Source organism: Strix uralensis, chromosome 19, assembly GCF_047716275.1.
Source record: "Strix uralensis isolate ZFMK-TIS-50842 chromosome 19, bStrUra1, whole genome shotgun sequence".
NCBI lineage: Eukaryota > Metazoa > Chordata > Aves > Strigiformes > Strigidae > Strix > Strix uralensis.
In genome coordinates this window covers 7,783,526-7,799,925 of record NC_133990.1, presented here as the reverse complement: position 1 = coordinate 7,799,925, position 16,400 = coordinate 7,783,526, and the positions used below count along the sequence as shown (strand labels likewise).

At 43.3% G+C, this 16,400-nt stretch overlaps 1 protein-coding gene across 2 annotated transcripts in view; it reads left to right on the top strand.

The window, feature by feature from the left end:
• Window positions 1-16,400, top strand: part of DNAH9 (dynein axonemal heavy chain 9) — a 113,580-nt gene that overhangs the window by 20,660 nt on the left and 76,520 nt on the right. The window contains exons 5-8 of one of the 2 annotated variants that reach the window (XM_074889192.1): window positions 8,386-8,574; window positions 9,892-10,127; window positions 12,303-12,425; window positions 15,670-15,874. In XM_074889192.1, the coding sequence (XP_074745293.1) occupies window positions 8,386-8,574; window positions 9,892-10,127; window positions 12,303-12,425; window positions 15,670-15,874 (753 nt within the window). Of the gene's footprint in view, window positions 1-8,371; window positions 8,575-9,891; window positions 10,128-12,302; window positions 12,426-15,669; window positions 15,875-16,400 lie in introns of those variants that run through there. The other variant, XM_074889193.1, reaches the window with a different exon arrangement.

Here is a 16,400-nt window from a genome sequence, read left to right as displayed (position 1 = left end):
CTCTCTGATGCAACCACTGAAGGAGTTTTTTTGCTTTCATGTTCTTCAGGTTAAATCTCACTGAATACTTCCAAAACTTTCAATTAAGACAGGAAAGTAGCTTTTTCATCTGAAAGAACCATTTATGTTTCTTATGAGATTTTGCAGGATGAGAATTTCCCCCTGTCTTCCCACAGCCTAACAAAATCCTGTTTAACATGTGATGTGGAGGTAGATTGTGGCCCATGTAGGAGTCAGTAAACACAGAATACGAGAAGAAAATGTTTAATAAAAAGGAAACATAGAAATGATGGTTTCAGTTCTTTTCATATAAATATATGTGTGTGTAAGTGTATGTGTTACACTGAATACAACTTAATTTCCCCTCAATTAGTACCACTGTAAGAAACAGAACAAGATTTCTTAAAGGTGCATGCTTAGCATGTGAGTTACTGGCTTAAAATGTGAATTTTCATTCAGGTACAACCGTGATATTGTGATAAGGAAAAATTATGGAATTTTGGGGAGCTTTTTTGGCTTAGCTCTACTAACAAAATTGTCCTTGTAAAACAAAACGAACAAATGTTTTAACAATACAGGTTGTCACTTATGATGTGTGTTCCTACATGATTTTTTAAGTTTAATAATTTCCTTTAAAAAGAACGTATTTTGATTCTGAAATCAAGATAAGGCATAGGAATCAAATTTTAGAAAAGCTTCCTTTGGTTGCAGTTGCAGTTTTTGTGATGATGTATGCATTAGTCTGTGGTCTGATAGCACTGAGTTTTTTGTCTCAGGCAGTATAATCTCAGTGAAACAACAGGAATACATTTGCTTTTAAGCATGTTCTTTACCTTGCTCATTAACTGGGACTGTTCAGAGGCTCAGGGCCAGCACCTGCTTAGAAGCAGTACTTGTTCATGTGCTTTGCTGGTGCTGGACTATATCCTTAACTATTAAATACCTTAGTGTGTTTTTTATTGTTTAGCCACAGTCTTGATGATTTATTTTGTATAGCAGTTTAGCTGCCTTGGCTTCAAAGCCTCCCTGTTTCTTTCCTCTTGAAATTCTTGGGATGCACTGGTGACCAGTTTTGGAAACAAATGGTTCCCTGTCTGGGCTTCAGGGGAATCACAGCAGCAAACTTTGAAATCTTGAAACCATTAAAGCAATTAGGAAGTGGTGATACACAAACTGCTTTTCCCACCCTGCTCTTATTTCGTGTTGTGCGAATGAGAGAAACCATGTGCGGCTCTGCCCAGTCACCAGTGGGTGACATTGGATAATCCTGTAGTTATTTCAGTCTCTTATATATACTTAAAATGAGAATGTTTAGGTGATGGTTTCAAGTTTGTCACTGAAACAAACTGAAAATGGTAAAAGGAAAAAGGATGCATTAGTGTGCAGCCTGATCTGTGCATCAAGAGAACTGGGTGGAGGAGGGTGGTTTGATTTTTTTGGGGCAGATAAAGGACATCACTCGGGTACAGGCTTTCTACTTTGAATACAATTGATGCTGTTCAGCCCTGCCAGTTGTTGCTGAGGTTTATAAGACATTTTCATTTAGATTGAATTTGGACATCTGCTAAATATGGTGCATTGCCATAGCAAGGACCATGATTAGTCATGTCCTCCCGTGTTTGTGAAGGTGACGCCCATCGAGGCTGGAAAACATTTTTTGCTCTGTGTTTGAAAGCATGGAGAGCTTCCCCAATCTGCATCTGTCTGTGTGCGTAGATGAGACAGGCTAAACACTGTTTTCTCCATAGTCTGCCAATGTTGTCATCTTCTACCCCACCGGCTGCTGCCAGGACATGCTTGACCCCAGGCTGAAACACCCTTTCCTTTCATCATTAGTGAAAAAGCAGAGCCAGGTGGAAGCAAATCTCTATTACTGCATGTAAGATCACACAAAACTGAAGCATCATGTGACTGGCACAGTCTTTGCAGTGGTGAGGAAGATGAGTGCTGGGCAATGCCCTAGTTTCTGCTAGGAAAAGCTGCATGTTTTTTATTGATCTATAGCTGGTAAACATCATCTGCTGCACTTGTGCTGGGTAAATTTTTCAGCCTGATAGTAACAAGAGTTGATAACAGATAAGAGACTGAGAGCTTGTCAACCCTGGGCTTTTATAAAGCAAAGAAGGATGGATTGGGATTGTTTGCATTCTGGTTTTGTCTATGACTTGCTGGGAGATGAATATACACATGTACACACAAACAAAAAACACCAATGAAAGTCTCCTGTTGCTCCAAACAATGTGCAGTCTAAAAAAGACTTCAACAGTAAACAAGGAAAAAAAACCAGATATCTGTTCTGTTTAGTGCCTACTGCTGCCACATCTCCAAATGCAAAGGTTTGGAAAGAGATTTGAGTACTGATTGGAGCTCTCCTAATGCTGCAAATAGGCTCAGAAATGATCTTTCCGCTGCTCCTTCACTCGCAGCTCTCTTAACTTCACCTGAATGTGCCAGAAAACCACTTGGAAAAGATGGAAAGACACAGCAGCCTCCTTAGTAGTGCGTGAGCCATCTGGACAGTGCTTCCCACAGAGACCCGCCATGGCTGTTGTCTTGGGACCGGAGTGTAGATGGAGGGACTCTCACCTTCAGCTTTCCAGCCTGAGGCTTGAAGTGGTGATTAGTTTGCTGGAAGTGTTTCATCTCTTGCTGCCACACTGAGGGCTCCAACTCCTCACTTGCATGGAATTTTTTGCAATGCAGCCAAAACCACGTTGCACAGACAACTGCAGGTGTGTGCTGTCCTGCTCCTGGAGTGAATTAAACCGTGAGACCTGCAGGCAGCAGTAGCCACTGATGGGCAAAGTCATCCAGACTAAATCCAAAAACTCTGTCCCTCATTTCACATGGGAGATGAGCACAGGTTGTTGGCTCAAACACGTGTCTGGAACTGAAATCACTGAATGAACACCCCCTTGGGTTCCTGTTTGGAGCTTTAATGGGGGAGGACATGGCTCTTGCCAGCCCAGTTACGGAGAGAGAAGGGTAACTCTGGCTTCTTATGCTGCCCAGGTGCTACAGCGCACACTGATGCACGATTACCAGGAGTCTCTGTTTACTGTGGATCATATGGAAAACAGTGGAAATGATTAGGATCAGAGATGATTTAAAAGTCTGGGCAAGGCCAGGGTTACTCCTGGTGGTGAAAATTATTACAGTTCAATGCAACTCGCTGGGAGAAGAAGAGAGAAGCACTTAGTCCCTGGGAAATCAGCTGTCTCTGATTGCAGCTGGGGTATGAGCTGCAGCATTTGTATTATGATTTAATAGAGAATCCATTCACTTAGAGGAGTTTTTATTTAGGTAGGTGAAATCTTATCATGTTTGCTATAAGATGGAGAAAAATGCTGGAGGAGCAGGGACATTGCATCCCAGGCCATGTTGGTTACATCTCCTCCCCACCCCATGGCCTGGGAACATCTTGAATTGAGACTCTGTTGGGTTCCTTGAAGCACTGTTCATCTTGGCTGGTTAGAGGACAGAGCTGCTGTGATGAGGAGCTGCTAGCAGGCGTCGTAACTGAGGGAGCACTGAACACAGTCAGGTGTAAATGCAGACAAGAACAAGTTATGTCAGTGCCAGTTCCAGTAGCTGTTTTTAAAGGCATGGTTAGAAAGCACACAGCTTGCTACTACTGCTGTCAAAGATGGATCACTTTTGCAGTGTGTGTAAGGAACGACTTGCACCCGAACTTACTGTTGTGCAATGCACACCGTCTCCTGTGTTACCTCTGGCTTTGATCTAGGAATAGATCCCGACAGCCCTTACTGATGTGCAATTTATTTGACATGCAAGATGTGTCACCTATGTGACTGTGGGTAGAAAAAATTCCCAGACTTTGAAATAAACACGTTTGAGGCTGAATGAAGAATACACCTAACTGAACACAGACAGTGTTGCTTTAGATTGAAAAATGAACCAGGGGGATGAAAGCAAGCCTAACTTTTACAGTGCCTTAATTTTAGTTTGGCATCTGGTGAACTTTAGATGACCTAGGGAAGATGATCTGGGATCCAAGGGACAGGAACCAGGGAATATCTAGGTATCTGTGCACCAAAAAAGGGAGAAAGGCTGATGGTGGTACTTGTGAGTGGATATGTGCTAATGTGGCAGATGAAATTTAGTGATGACAAATTAAAATAATGCATGCAGGGAAAATGAATTGTAATCATGCATTTACATTGATAGGTCCTAATTGCACTATTATCACTCACAAAAGAGCTCTTGGAGTCATTACAGAGAGTTCTCAGAAAGAGCAGTGTGGTACTCAACTGGAGGAAGAAAGGCAAATTGTATATTAGTTAGTAATTGGTAGGAAAAAATCAGGAAGCACAAGTTAAACAATTATTGTATTAGGCCTATCAGTGCCTACATCTTGCATGCTGAACACAGTTGGGTTACCCCATCTCAGAAGACTGTAGGCAACCTAGGAAAGCTACAACAAAGTATATAACTGCTTCCATATGTGAAGAGGGGAGATAGATTAGGACTCTTCATTTTGGAAAAGAGCCTGTGTAGGGCAGATGGATATGACAGAAACCTATAAAATCATGAAAGTTATGCAGAAGGTAAATAGGGGATGGTTGTTCACTATCCCTCATTATCAAAGAGCTAAAGGTAATCAAATGAGATGGCTTTTAATTTACTGCTTGCCAAATAAAATGAATTCCAATGACTTCTAGGATCTGAGGTGAAAGATTGGGATTTCTTTAAGATACTAAAACTGGCAGTAGTGTGTGACCCAAGCAAAGGAGAAGAAAAGACCCTTAGGACCTAAGCAGATAAAAAATAACCCCAAGAAATTAATTAGGAGCATGTAGACACTCTACAAGTATTAGGAAAATCAGATCAATAAAGACTTCTTGGTCTTAGAGGCTATGGGAGTAGTATGAGAATTGACCTAAAGGAGGCTGGAGGGAAGACCTATAAGTGCTTCATTTATAAAAACTACAAAGAAAAGATGGAGGAAGTGGACTTCTAAGCACTATTACTGGAGTCGAGATTAGGGATAATTTAGGTATGATCCTTGAAAGTAGCTATAACTTAAAAGTAGTGCTTTGCTTCTTTTTCAACAAGTAGGATTACGTAAGACCAGATATGCAGGCTGACACCAGGGTCTCTCTGGACTCCAGCAAATGTCCAGAGCAGAGAAGGAACAGGGCAGGTATATCCAATGCTGCCTGCTCTTTGATATTTTCTAGCCTTCATATGCTTCAATTTGATGAATGTGGGTATACATGATAAAACAGACCTGTGAGACTGAGAACATAAAAACGGGAATTCCCACAGATGAAGAGGAAGCATGACTGTAGTTGAAATAACTGGATGGTCTGGCTATGGGAATCACAGGAATGGGATGAAATTCAGCGATACAAGATGCAAATGTGTAACTATGGATTTATAACAGATTGTTTATCTCTGAACCAGGAGCACATTGCCAGCAACCAGTGAGGACCACTTGAATCTATTTGTTCAGGCTTTGCCCTTCATGTCATGTAGCCCCAATAAAAGCAGATGTGGTCCTACTCATATCAAGAGGAGGCTTTCTAGCAAGGCTAAGGGAATATTGGCATGTGCTGAGATCAGCAAAGGGCACTGGGGAAACCTTCTCTGCTGCTTTGTGAGGAGGATGGTGATTCATATTCACGAAAGAGTAATTCAGCTGGAACAGCTCTGAGGTTGAATGGGGCAAAGAAAAACTGTGTCCTCTCCTTCTCCTCCTGAAAGGAGTCAGACTGCCCAGAAGGCAGTTTTCACTAATTCAAAGGAGCAGATATGTCAAGGCAGAAAGGCCATCAGAGGTATTTTTGTAAAAATGATGCCAAGCAATGGAAGTATGAAACGCCAGCTAGATATATGTAAAGTAATGTGTATTGGAAAAAATAGTGTTTACTTTACATGCCCTGTAAGTGATGCTGAGCTAGTTATTATCATTCAGGAATGGAATGATAGAGTTAAGAGTTCTGGGAGTATGTGAGCTCTGTGCTCCCAGAGGCAAAAAAATTCTCAGCAAACCCAAAACCCAAGCCAAAACGGAATGTTAGGGTTTATTAGGAAAAGAAGAGAGAACAAAGCAGAAAAAAATCACAACCTCACTATATAAATACATTCTAAATAAGTCTTGGATGTGCAGCTGTACCTCCACCCACTCTGCTGTACCTCAAAGGATGTAGTAGAATGGGAAATGGTGCAGAGAAGATTAAAAAAAAAAAAAAAAAAAAAAAAAAGGGATGATAAAGATTACCTCATTTGGTAAAGATAGATTGCAAGGACAATCAAAATTCTGCTTCTGTGTGAGGGATTACTGAATAGGCTAAAACTCTTCAACCTGAAAAGGAGACAGCAGAAGGGGTATCAAGGGCTTGAAATCCTGAGTGGTATGGAGAAGGTGATGCAAGCGTGATTATTCGCTGTATTTCCACTGTGCAAACAGGTTTTATAAATTGAAAAATTCAGGCAACACATCAAAGGAGATGTACTTTTGTTACAGAAAGCATAGCTAAACTGTGTATCTCCTGGCCACAGAATGCTGTAGATGTCAAAAGGTTGGTTAGTATCCACGCAGCTTAGGTTCAGTCATGAAGGAAAAAATAATCAGTGGCTACTAAGCACAAAAATATAAGTTCTGTTTCAGAAGGTCCTTAAAACTCTGGTTGTGAGAAGCTGGGAAATTATGTCATGAACTATTACCAGGTGCTTATTTTTATAGTCTTCCCAAGTCATCTGCTAAGGGCTGCTGTCAGCAGACAAGATGCTGAAGGAGGTGGACCTTGGGTCTGGCCTGGTAGAGCTGTTCCTGTGGTTGTGTATTTCAGAAGTGAACTAGATCAACTCCTTTTGCTTAGCAAAGCGGAGCACATTCCCTGGAAAATACTGGCTGTTTATAAAAGCATCTGGAGGTACCCACAAGGGTGAAAGGAGAGCTGTGTGAGCTGGAGGACAGTGTCTGCATGAGAACTGATGGTATTAACTGGCAAGGAGTAAATTTGTGTTGGAAATCAGAAGGTGGCTTCTAACCCTCAGAAGGTTTATGCTAGAAATAGGACTTGGTCAAGTTGGAATGTGTGACGGAGGAACTCAGTGAGGATCTGAAGGTGGTGTCTTCCCATCCTGGGGACCTGCATTCTGCATATCAGTTTAAGATAGCAAAATAACCCAGTTTAGGGTTATTCAAGGTGTTCATAAGGCTTATCATAGGGATTTGTGTCAGAGCAGGTCCTATTTAACAGTGACCTGGAAGAAGGAGACAGTGTCTTAGTAGTCACATTTGCAGCACCCCTTTGGGGAGGTTTGCAAAAGAGAAGGATATAGAAGAATTTTTAATAGAAATGAGAAGGATGAGAAATAACCCTTAGCTCATGCGGACTGTACACTGAAGAAGAAAAATAGAAAGTGCTGTTTGGCCCTGGTAACAGAGGCCTGTGAGTAGAGAGGATCTGTACATACATGGGTGTTTCCAGAGCAGCTTGACAGCAGGAGAGTGATTGTGAATTTGACCATAAAATTTGGCATTCTTGATCTCAAGCCCATGAGGCCAACTTAAAACTGTTTTGGGTTTTACTGGCTTGTGAACCTGAAGGATGCATTCCATTCATGTTTCCAAGCTGTGTTTCTCAGTTAACAGAGCTAAAGGTTTTTCCTTTATTTTTTTTTTAAAAAAGGGGGGTGTGGGGGGGTGTCAGGATATCTCTTACAATCACAAGACTTCAGGAATGAGGGACCAATGGAACCCTGAAAAATACCAATGGTCAAATAAATTGTTCATGCATGTAGCAATATCTTATTTTACAAGGGGATGCTGTACCCTCTTCAAAGCTGGTAAGCCCCCAGTTGAACGTTTGTGCATTGGATGCTCTTGAAAAAGATGTCTATGAGGAAGTGTTTTCTGGGCAGACACTTAAGGGAAAGAAAAATGTAGACCCAAAGAGCTTGTGATCAAAATCGCATCTACTTGGGGTAGTAATTAATTGTGTGAAATAGCTGAAGGTTGTGGCTGTTGGAGAGGAGTCCTCTGTGTGAGAGGGCATAACAAGATATGAATCTGTGGCATTTAGGCAACTAACGACTGATGAGGCTGCCTCAGAAACCCTTATGCAGATGTCTTTACCTGAATTCCTTCTGGGGAAGTGATGTGTTCTCCCTTGATGATTTTAGAGGAGTTGTGGGGCAGATAGCTGAGATTTGACTGCAGTACCAATCTTTCACTGAATGGGACAGGAGAGTTAGCAAAGTTGCTAACTTTGCTTGTGCTGAATATTTCCATCCCCAGGTTTTAAACTTCAGCAAATGACAACTGACTCCAGGACCAGGGTATGCACATGGCCAGATCCTGAGGTATTGCTTAAAGAACCACTGTAATGATCAGTTTGACTTGGGAAATTGTAGGTTGGAGGACTCACCGCTGAGAACATGCGATGGGCTGAAGCTGTGAAGGACATCAAACAGCAACAGAGCACCTTGTGTGGAGATATCTTGCTGATTACAGCCTTCGTCTCCTACCTGGGCTACTTCACCAAGAAATACCGTCAAGACCTCCTGGATGGAATCTGGAAGCCATATTTGCAGCAACTAAAAGTAAGCCCTGATTTCACTGAGAAGCTGTTGTTACTGGAATTAACATGGCCATAAATTCTGGTGTCCACAGGAGATCCCCCAAGTGAGGGGATCCCCCAAATGAGGGGCATCCCTGTATCCCCACCAAGTTGGATTGAGGAGCTTGATGTAGCCACACTTGATTTACTCCTCTCTGAGGAAGATGTAGTGGTGTCCTTGCTCCATGCAAGTGACCCCATTCCTCCATGTACAGAGGAAAACACCGATGCAGCAACCCAAACATGGAGCCCAGTGCAGTTTTAACCAGGTGTCAGGGATGGCCTAGAAGGAGGGAGGTAGTATGGAGAAGGAATTGCTCGGAGCAGGCAGAGCTCACTGCCAGCTCTCTAGTAGGCTTGGAAAAACTCCAGATGGTTCTTCATGCTGGACACAAACTCTGTTCATGCTTGCCATGTCTCTCAGCTGGTTTTACCTATGTCTTGCTGTTTGGACCAGATGGAGACTGTTATGCTTCCAACTTGTTTAATAGTCCACTAATTTTTAACAGGTCCTCTCATACATCAGTAAATGGAAATGCTCAGTCTCCTGCAGAACTGAACTTTTGCACATCAGTACAGTAACTGGATGTGGTGCCAGTTACTGGTGAAATGCCAAGAAGCTTTTAAATAAGGTCACAATGGGACAGTGATGCCCAAATTAAAAAACTGATTTGTTCCTTAGGATGAGAGAGCAAAAACTTCATTCTGCATTTCTTAATACGAAGCCAAAAATTTAGTTAAGAAATGCAATATTGTTCCAAAAATGACCTGACTCTCTGCTTAGAAATTTCAAGGAAGTGCCTGTATTTCTAATGGGAAATTAAAGGCCTATTCTGCTCAGATAACTGGCACAGATAACTTTCGGGTTGTCACAACCAGAAATGGCATCCCATGTCAGAGAAGTGTCTCTGGAACTGCTAATGCTGTTTTGCAACACAACAGCAGGCTTATGAGGGTGTTAATTATATTCTTCCAAGCTGTCATCTCGGAGAGCTTGTACACAGCAGAGTGTGATCTGAGCCTGCTTGGGTGGGCTGTGGCCCTTTGGGGTGTTTAGTGCTCTGCAGGCAAAAATCTTTGGGTTGCTTGCATAATTTGTGTTTATTCACAACAGCATTGGGAAACAATGCTAGATCAAAACTATCCTGTAGGATGGGAAGTCACTGATAAATATGACATCAGTTTTTAATTAAACTAACTTTTCTTGAAGTGTTTTCTTTGCTCATCTCTGGAATATGCTGTAAGTTGCGCTCGCCGCTTTTTGCTGACACACTAGGAAGCATTTCTCCTTTCCTCCCAGGTGCCAATCCCTGTAACTCCATCCCTTGATCCTCTGACCATGCTGACAGATGATGCTGATGTGGCAGCTTGGCAGAATGAGGGCCTGCCAGCTGATCGGATGTCTACTGAAAATGCCACCATCCTCACCAACTGTGAGCGCTGGCCCCTCATGGTGGATCCCCAGCTGCAGGGTATCAAATGGATTAAAACAAAGTATGGTGAAGACCTCCAAGTGATCCGAATTGGGCAGAAGGGGTAAACATCAGCCTTATCACATAATAATACCCTTTAATGGTTATCTGTCTGTCATACTTGATAAGCAATGTATATTTAACTGCAACCATCTGAGCCAATTACATTGAGGAAAACCCTCAAATGTATTTGAACATTAGCTGCTTATTCATTACCAAAATGATAGAGATTTCTCATTAAATAGAGGGTCTATTTAGTGCTTGTCTCAGTTACCATAGAAACTTCTCTGAAACTGAGACTGGAGAGAGCTATGTGCTGGAGGCTACGTGTAGGACTATGGCATCTTCCATCAGGCTCATCTTCTGTGTCGTGTCCTGACTCGGTTTCATCCAGGAGGGTGAGTAGGGCTTCCTACATCTTGGAAGAAGAGAGAGGGCCTGGGCATGGAGGGTGAAGCTGTCACAAGGGTCACCATGCGCTGAAGACCAGTTGGGCTAACTCTACTCCCACGCTAGCACCAACTAGGAGGTTCTCATTACAGCACCCCAGCATTGATCTGGCTAAATCTTTTATGGGAGGGCTTTTCTGCTCCTGGCTCTTCTCTCTGCTCAGCGCACAGACCAGTCTTCTGCTGTCTCAGTTTGCACCTATTTCTACCCTCTAGTGAGGAGTCCCAGCTGGGATGGAACAGACACAGTCAAATCCCCGCTTGAGTATGAGCACTGAGATTATTGTTTTTTTAATACAGAGCAAAGTATTGGCAACAGATGAGAGTGACCCAAGCTTGGTGATTATAATTCATGTAGGTTTGGGGTTGCCTAGGTTGTTTTGTTGGCGACTCCTCCATTTTCCTCATAGAAAATAACAAGAAATTATTAGATTTGATCTTGTGTGGGATGAAAATACAGGTCATTTTCCATTAGAGCAAATTTCTCTTTCCTGGCCAACCTGGCCACCATGCCTTGCAGTTATTCAAAGCAGTCTGTGGAAGAGTAAGGATCCCAGAGGAGACACCTAAATATAGACCTCCAGTGTTGAACAAGAGGAACAGACCCTGTAAAATTTGTATGCTGCCATTACTGCTTGCCATGCAAACACAAGATCTCTTTTTCCCCTCCCTCCCTGGCCACACACCAGGCTGGCAGGTACTCTAAGAGGGGAGTTTAGTGTGTTGCTGTGATGTCTCAGGGCCATTGGCTAAAAGCATCATTCACTGCCCTATTACAGTAAATAAGGGAGTGTTTCATCATCTGGGGAATGGTGCTTCTTTGCTTTCAACAGCTTTAAGAGGTGTAAACACATGCCCTTCTCTCCTCCAGGAAAGGGCCATTTGAGCAGCTTTGGGGTCAGCTGCTGTCATTCTCTCTGACTGTTTCTTCATATAAAATATTCCTGGACTCAGAAAAATGGGGGCTGCTGATCAAGGATAGGGTATGCATTGTGTCAACATATTACTTTAGAGGTCAGGCCTAAAGGTCACTCTAAACTTCTTGTCTTAGATCTTTCTATCACCTCTTGAGGTCCCAAACTCTCTAGCTTAGATGAGGAACCTTTTAGCTGGTGGATTTAGTTGGAGTGATTCAGTGAAACAGTGATGGTGTAAGGGGACCTGGAGCATCCTCACCACCTGCCCAAGGCCCTTCTCTCCTCTTTGCAGAGAAGTAAGTTGTGTGAAGTGCAGACCAGTCCTGAAGGAGAGAGCACAAGCACTTGACCTTGCCCTTCCCGATACAAAGTATCCCAATGCAGAGCATCCCTGTTTCACAGTTAGGCACTGGGCAAAGGGGTCAGATTTCCTTGCGAGGAAAGAAGTTGTCTTAAACATGACCCTAAACCCTGGGCAAAATGGAAATGAAACCTGCTCTTCGTCCTTGCTTTTATGCAAGATTAACTGCACCAGTGGGTTCTGGGGGAAACAAAGTATTTGCTAAAAATAACTCCAAATTGTCCCATCTTTATTTACTGATGTCCATGCTCTTTTCTCGGGAAAGAAGACACAGTTATTATTCCTTGCCTTTGGGAGGTCTGGTTCTCTGTTGCACAGCCAAGAGTCTGCCAGTGCAGCTTTCTGTCCCATATGTTGACACCATCTTACCCCTCTTTCTCTCTCGCAGCTGCTGGCATGTGTATGTAGCTGCCATCGCAGTGTGGAGCACCCCTCTGTCCCCCTCACATCCTCCTTGCTGCAAAGCACACATCCAGCCTTGCTGTGGCAGGTACAAATGCTGTTTCCCACAGGTATTTGGACACTATAGAACGAGCCCTGGCTGCAGGAGAACTGGTTTTGATTGAAAACCTGGAAGAATCTGTGGATCCTGTTTTGGGGGCGTTACTGGGGCGAGAAACAATCAAGAAAGGAAGGTGAGTTTTGGGGAGGTTTGATGGCATGCGTGAATGGGTTCTTTGTGCTGTGGTGCTTTCTATTCCTGACCTCAAATTGTGGGTGTTCATATACAGCAACACTAATATGCTGCCTTCAGAAGTGAGGGCATTTTAAATCAGGCAATCACAGGTAATTCAGTCATAGGATGGCTTTGAAATAAACCTAGATTTTTCATTTTGTTGGACAGTATCATTCAAACCTCATGTAAAAGAGAGACCTGTAATCCTCCTTTTGTATAGTGACCTTGGTGTCTGTAATTGGCTATCCTGACACTGAATTATTACCAAAATAGCTATTGCCATTCTGAAGAAAAAGTAACCTTGAATTTTAACAAACACTATGCACTGCTTATGAATACAGCTACAGGTTTAAGCATTAAGAATATATAAGTGTTTCTTAATGAGGTCAAGTTCTTCATGGCAGCTGCTGGTCAGGCTCCAGCTGAGAGGAGGTCAGTGAAAGGGGCAGCAAGGGAGTGCACTTTTTCCTTCTTTCTGCATGTAAAGTGAAATAAGCATATTTTTAGTGTATGTTCAAATAATGGCAGCAAATAAAAGCTTATGGGATTGGGTTTGTGTGGCAAGGTTTTGGTAACAGGGGGGCTGCAGGAGTGGCTTCTGTGAGAAGCTGCTAGAAGCTTCACCTATGTCCAGTAAAGCCAATGCCAGCTGGCTCCAAGATGGACCTGCTGCTGGCCAAGGCCGAGCCCATCAACAACAGTGGTAGCACCTCTGGGATAATGTATTTAAGAAGGGGGGAAAAGCTGTGCAACTGGGCAAAGGTAGCCAAAGAGAGGAGTGAGAATAGGTGAGAAACAACTCTGCAGACACCAAGGTCAGAGAAGAAGGAGGGGGAGGAGGTGCTCCAGGTGCTGGAGCTGAGATTCCCCTGCAGCCTCTGGTGCAGACCATGGTGAAGCAGCTGTGCCCTGCAGTCCATGAGGGTTAACGGTGGAGCAGATCTCCACTTGCAGCCCGTGGAGGACCCCACGCCGGAGCAGGGGGATGCCCAAAGGAGGCTGTGACAACGTGGAGAACCTGCGCTGGAGCAGGCTCCTGTCAGGACCTGTGGACCTGTGGAGGGGGAGGAGCCCAAACTGGAGCAGGTTTGCTGGCAGGACTTGTGACCCTGTGGGGGAACCATGCTGGAGCAGCCTGTTCTTGAGGAACTGCACCCTGTGGAGGGGACCCATACTGGAGCAGTTCATGAAGAGCTGCAGCCTGTGGGAAGGACTAATATTGGAGAAGTTAATGGAGGACCATCTCCTGTGGGAGGCAGCACACACTGGAGCAGGGGAAGAGTGTGGGGAGTCCTCCCCCTGAGGAGGAAGGAGCAGCAGAAACAATGTGTGATGAACTGACCACAACCCCCATCCCCTGCCCCTCTGTGTCGCTGGTGGGGCGAAGGTAGAGAAAATCAGGAGTAAAATTAAGCCTGAGAAGAAGGGAGGGGTGGGGGGAAGGTGTTTTGAGATTTGGTTTTATTTCTCATTATCTTACTTGATTTTATTGGTAATAAATGAAATTGATTTTTCCCCAAGTCAAGTCTGGTTTACCCGTGATGGTAACTGGTGAGTGATCTCCCTGTTCTTATCTCTATCCACGAGCCCTTTGTTATATTTTCTCTCCCCTGTCCTGCTGAGGAGGGGAGTGATAGAGCAGCTTTGGTGGGCACCTGGTGTTAACCTACCACACTCATGCTCAGCACTGAACCCGATTCAAGGACTTTTTTGATGTTGTTTTGTTGCCTTTTGAAGAGTGGAGTCATCTGCCTTTAGAAGGATGCACATTATTTGGGCTTTTAAATGTCTCTGCTGCCGACAGCTTTGCTGCTCATAGGAGCCCGGCATGGGCTGACCTCTGTGCCTGCTGCAGTGCCTCACAGTGCAGTCCTGCTCTTGGCTTTGTGCAGTAAATAACAGAAAGCCTGTTAAGCTTTGCCTTTCACATTCCTTAAGTTCTTTGAGGATCATTTCCTTACTTGCCTAAAATATCCTAGGATGATGCAAACTGCTGGGAAAGGCAAACTGTCTGTAAAGTTTGCAGGGGAAAACACAATGAGAAGGGTGGCTGATTGTGGGTTCAGCTGCAGGATGGAAGGGAAGGATCATTTCAGAGCAAATGATGGTCCCAGTGAAGGGGATTGAAACATCTGAAAGCAGAGATGGAGGTACAGCAGAGGTTGTGGGACTCCTGAGCCCCTCTACAGTAAAAAACTCAGTCATCCCCTTTTGTGACTGTATGTCTCTGCTCTCAAAACTCCCTGTGAGATCACATGTTCCCTAAGAAAGGGAAAATAAGTCATAAATTCAATAAAAAGTCTGTGGGTTTTGTGTTTTCCAGGACATGAGCCCAAACGCCACAGATAGATCCTGGTAGTCCCAGAGCAAGAAGGTTTTTTGAAGTTGGGGCTCTCAGCAGTATTTCTGGGTGCTGCTGTGAGCTGTGTGTACTGTGTGATTTCTCTCTGCCTCAGTTTCACAGCTGTAAAAGCAACTGAGGTGGCCAAGAGGACACCTAGTGAGCCGGTGATTGACTGGAAAGTGTATTCAGATTCCCGTGATAACACCACTGTTCCCATAACAGTCCAGCTGCATCCCTGAAAGCATTTACAGTTTCTCTTTTCCTCTGCTTCCCATAGACATTGCTAAACTTGAGTTAGAGTATGTTGATTCCTGAGGTCTCTGTAAGATTTAGACTTGATGTCAGAAATACAAAACAGGAGAAGGTTGGGTTTTCCTGGGTTGATTTTACCTCCCAGGAATGGCAACCAACCACTCTCCTAATCTGACTTCGTTGCTCAAGCTCAATGAGACCACAGAGTTGTCCTGATCTGAGCCAACAGACCAGGCAATTTTAGCTGTGGCTAGTTAAAATTTCAATGATGAGGGGCTTTTCCTACATGTAACTCCAAGTTTAGGTAGAATACAGCCTCTGTAAAAAACAAAGAGGGTTCATGGTCGAACTTGCCATCCTGCTGCTGGAAAATGTGAGCCTTCTCAAATAGATCCAAAACTCCATGGCAACTATCTGGGATTTTTATTCTAAATCAGAAGTGATTCAGGTATGTCAAATTTTAAATGCTTTTGCTTTAATAGTGATTTCTGTGTGAAGAGTGCGAAGTCCCATGCTGGTAGATGCCATTGACTGATACCACCATTTGTCTTTGGGTGAAATGTCCTGGAAAAGACGTGCGCTCATTCTCCTTTTGCTCTAATTTTAGGTACATTAAGATCGGGGACAAGGAGTGTGACTTCAACCCTGCTTTCCGTCTCATCCTCCACACAAAGCTGGCAAACCCCCATTTCCAACCCGAGCTGCAGGCACAGTGCACCCTCATCAACTTCACTGTCACGCGAGATGGCTTGGAGGACCAGCTGCTTGCAGCTGTGGTCAACATGGAGAGGCCTGATTTGGAAGAGCTTAAGGTCAGTAGCTGGGAGTTTACACTGGGAGCAAGTATAAATAATTATAATAACAACATTAATACAAATATTAATTATTATTGTAATTTAAAACAAATAACATTTCATGTTGGAGATTGCTGAACTCATCATAAAATCAGGGGATTTACCTTGAATGACAAACACCAAGAAATTTTTTCTTCAGTCTTTTGTTTTCTTGGTATTTTTTGAACACTTAAACTAGAATTTCAATTGGTTTTTTTTCTCCAAAAAATTGGATAAGAATCTCTTTCCTACTACTCTTGGAAATAGAAAGTGAAATTCTCATTATGTCAAGCTTTTCTGGACATCACAAATTTAATTTTGGAGGTAGGATTAATCTCACTTAATTTTAGGCATTTATGGTATAGGATTCCCATTGTAAATATTGTGAGGCTGGCAATGAAATTTTTCTGTTCTGGTTCTTCCTCCCACTTGTTTGTAGCAGGCCAAAATGTTCTCTCTCTCTCTTTTAATAAGTATGACTTCAGTTTCAAGATAATTTTTAAAA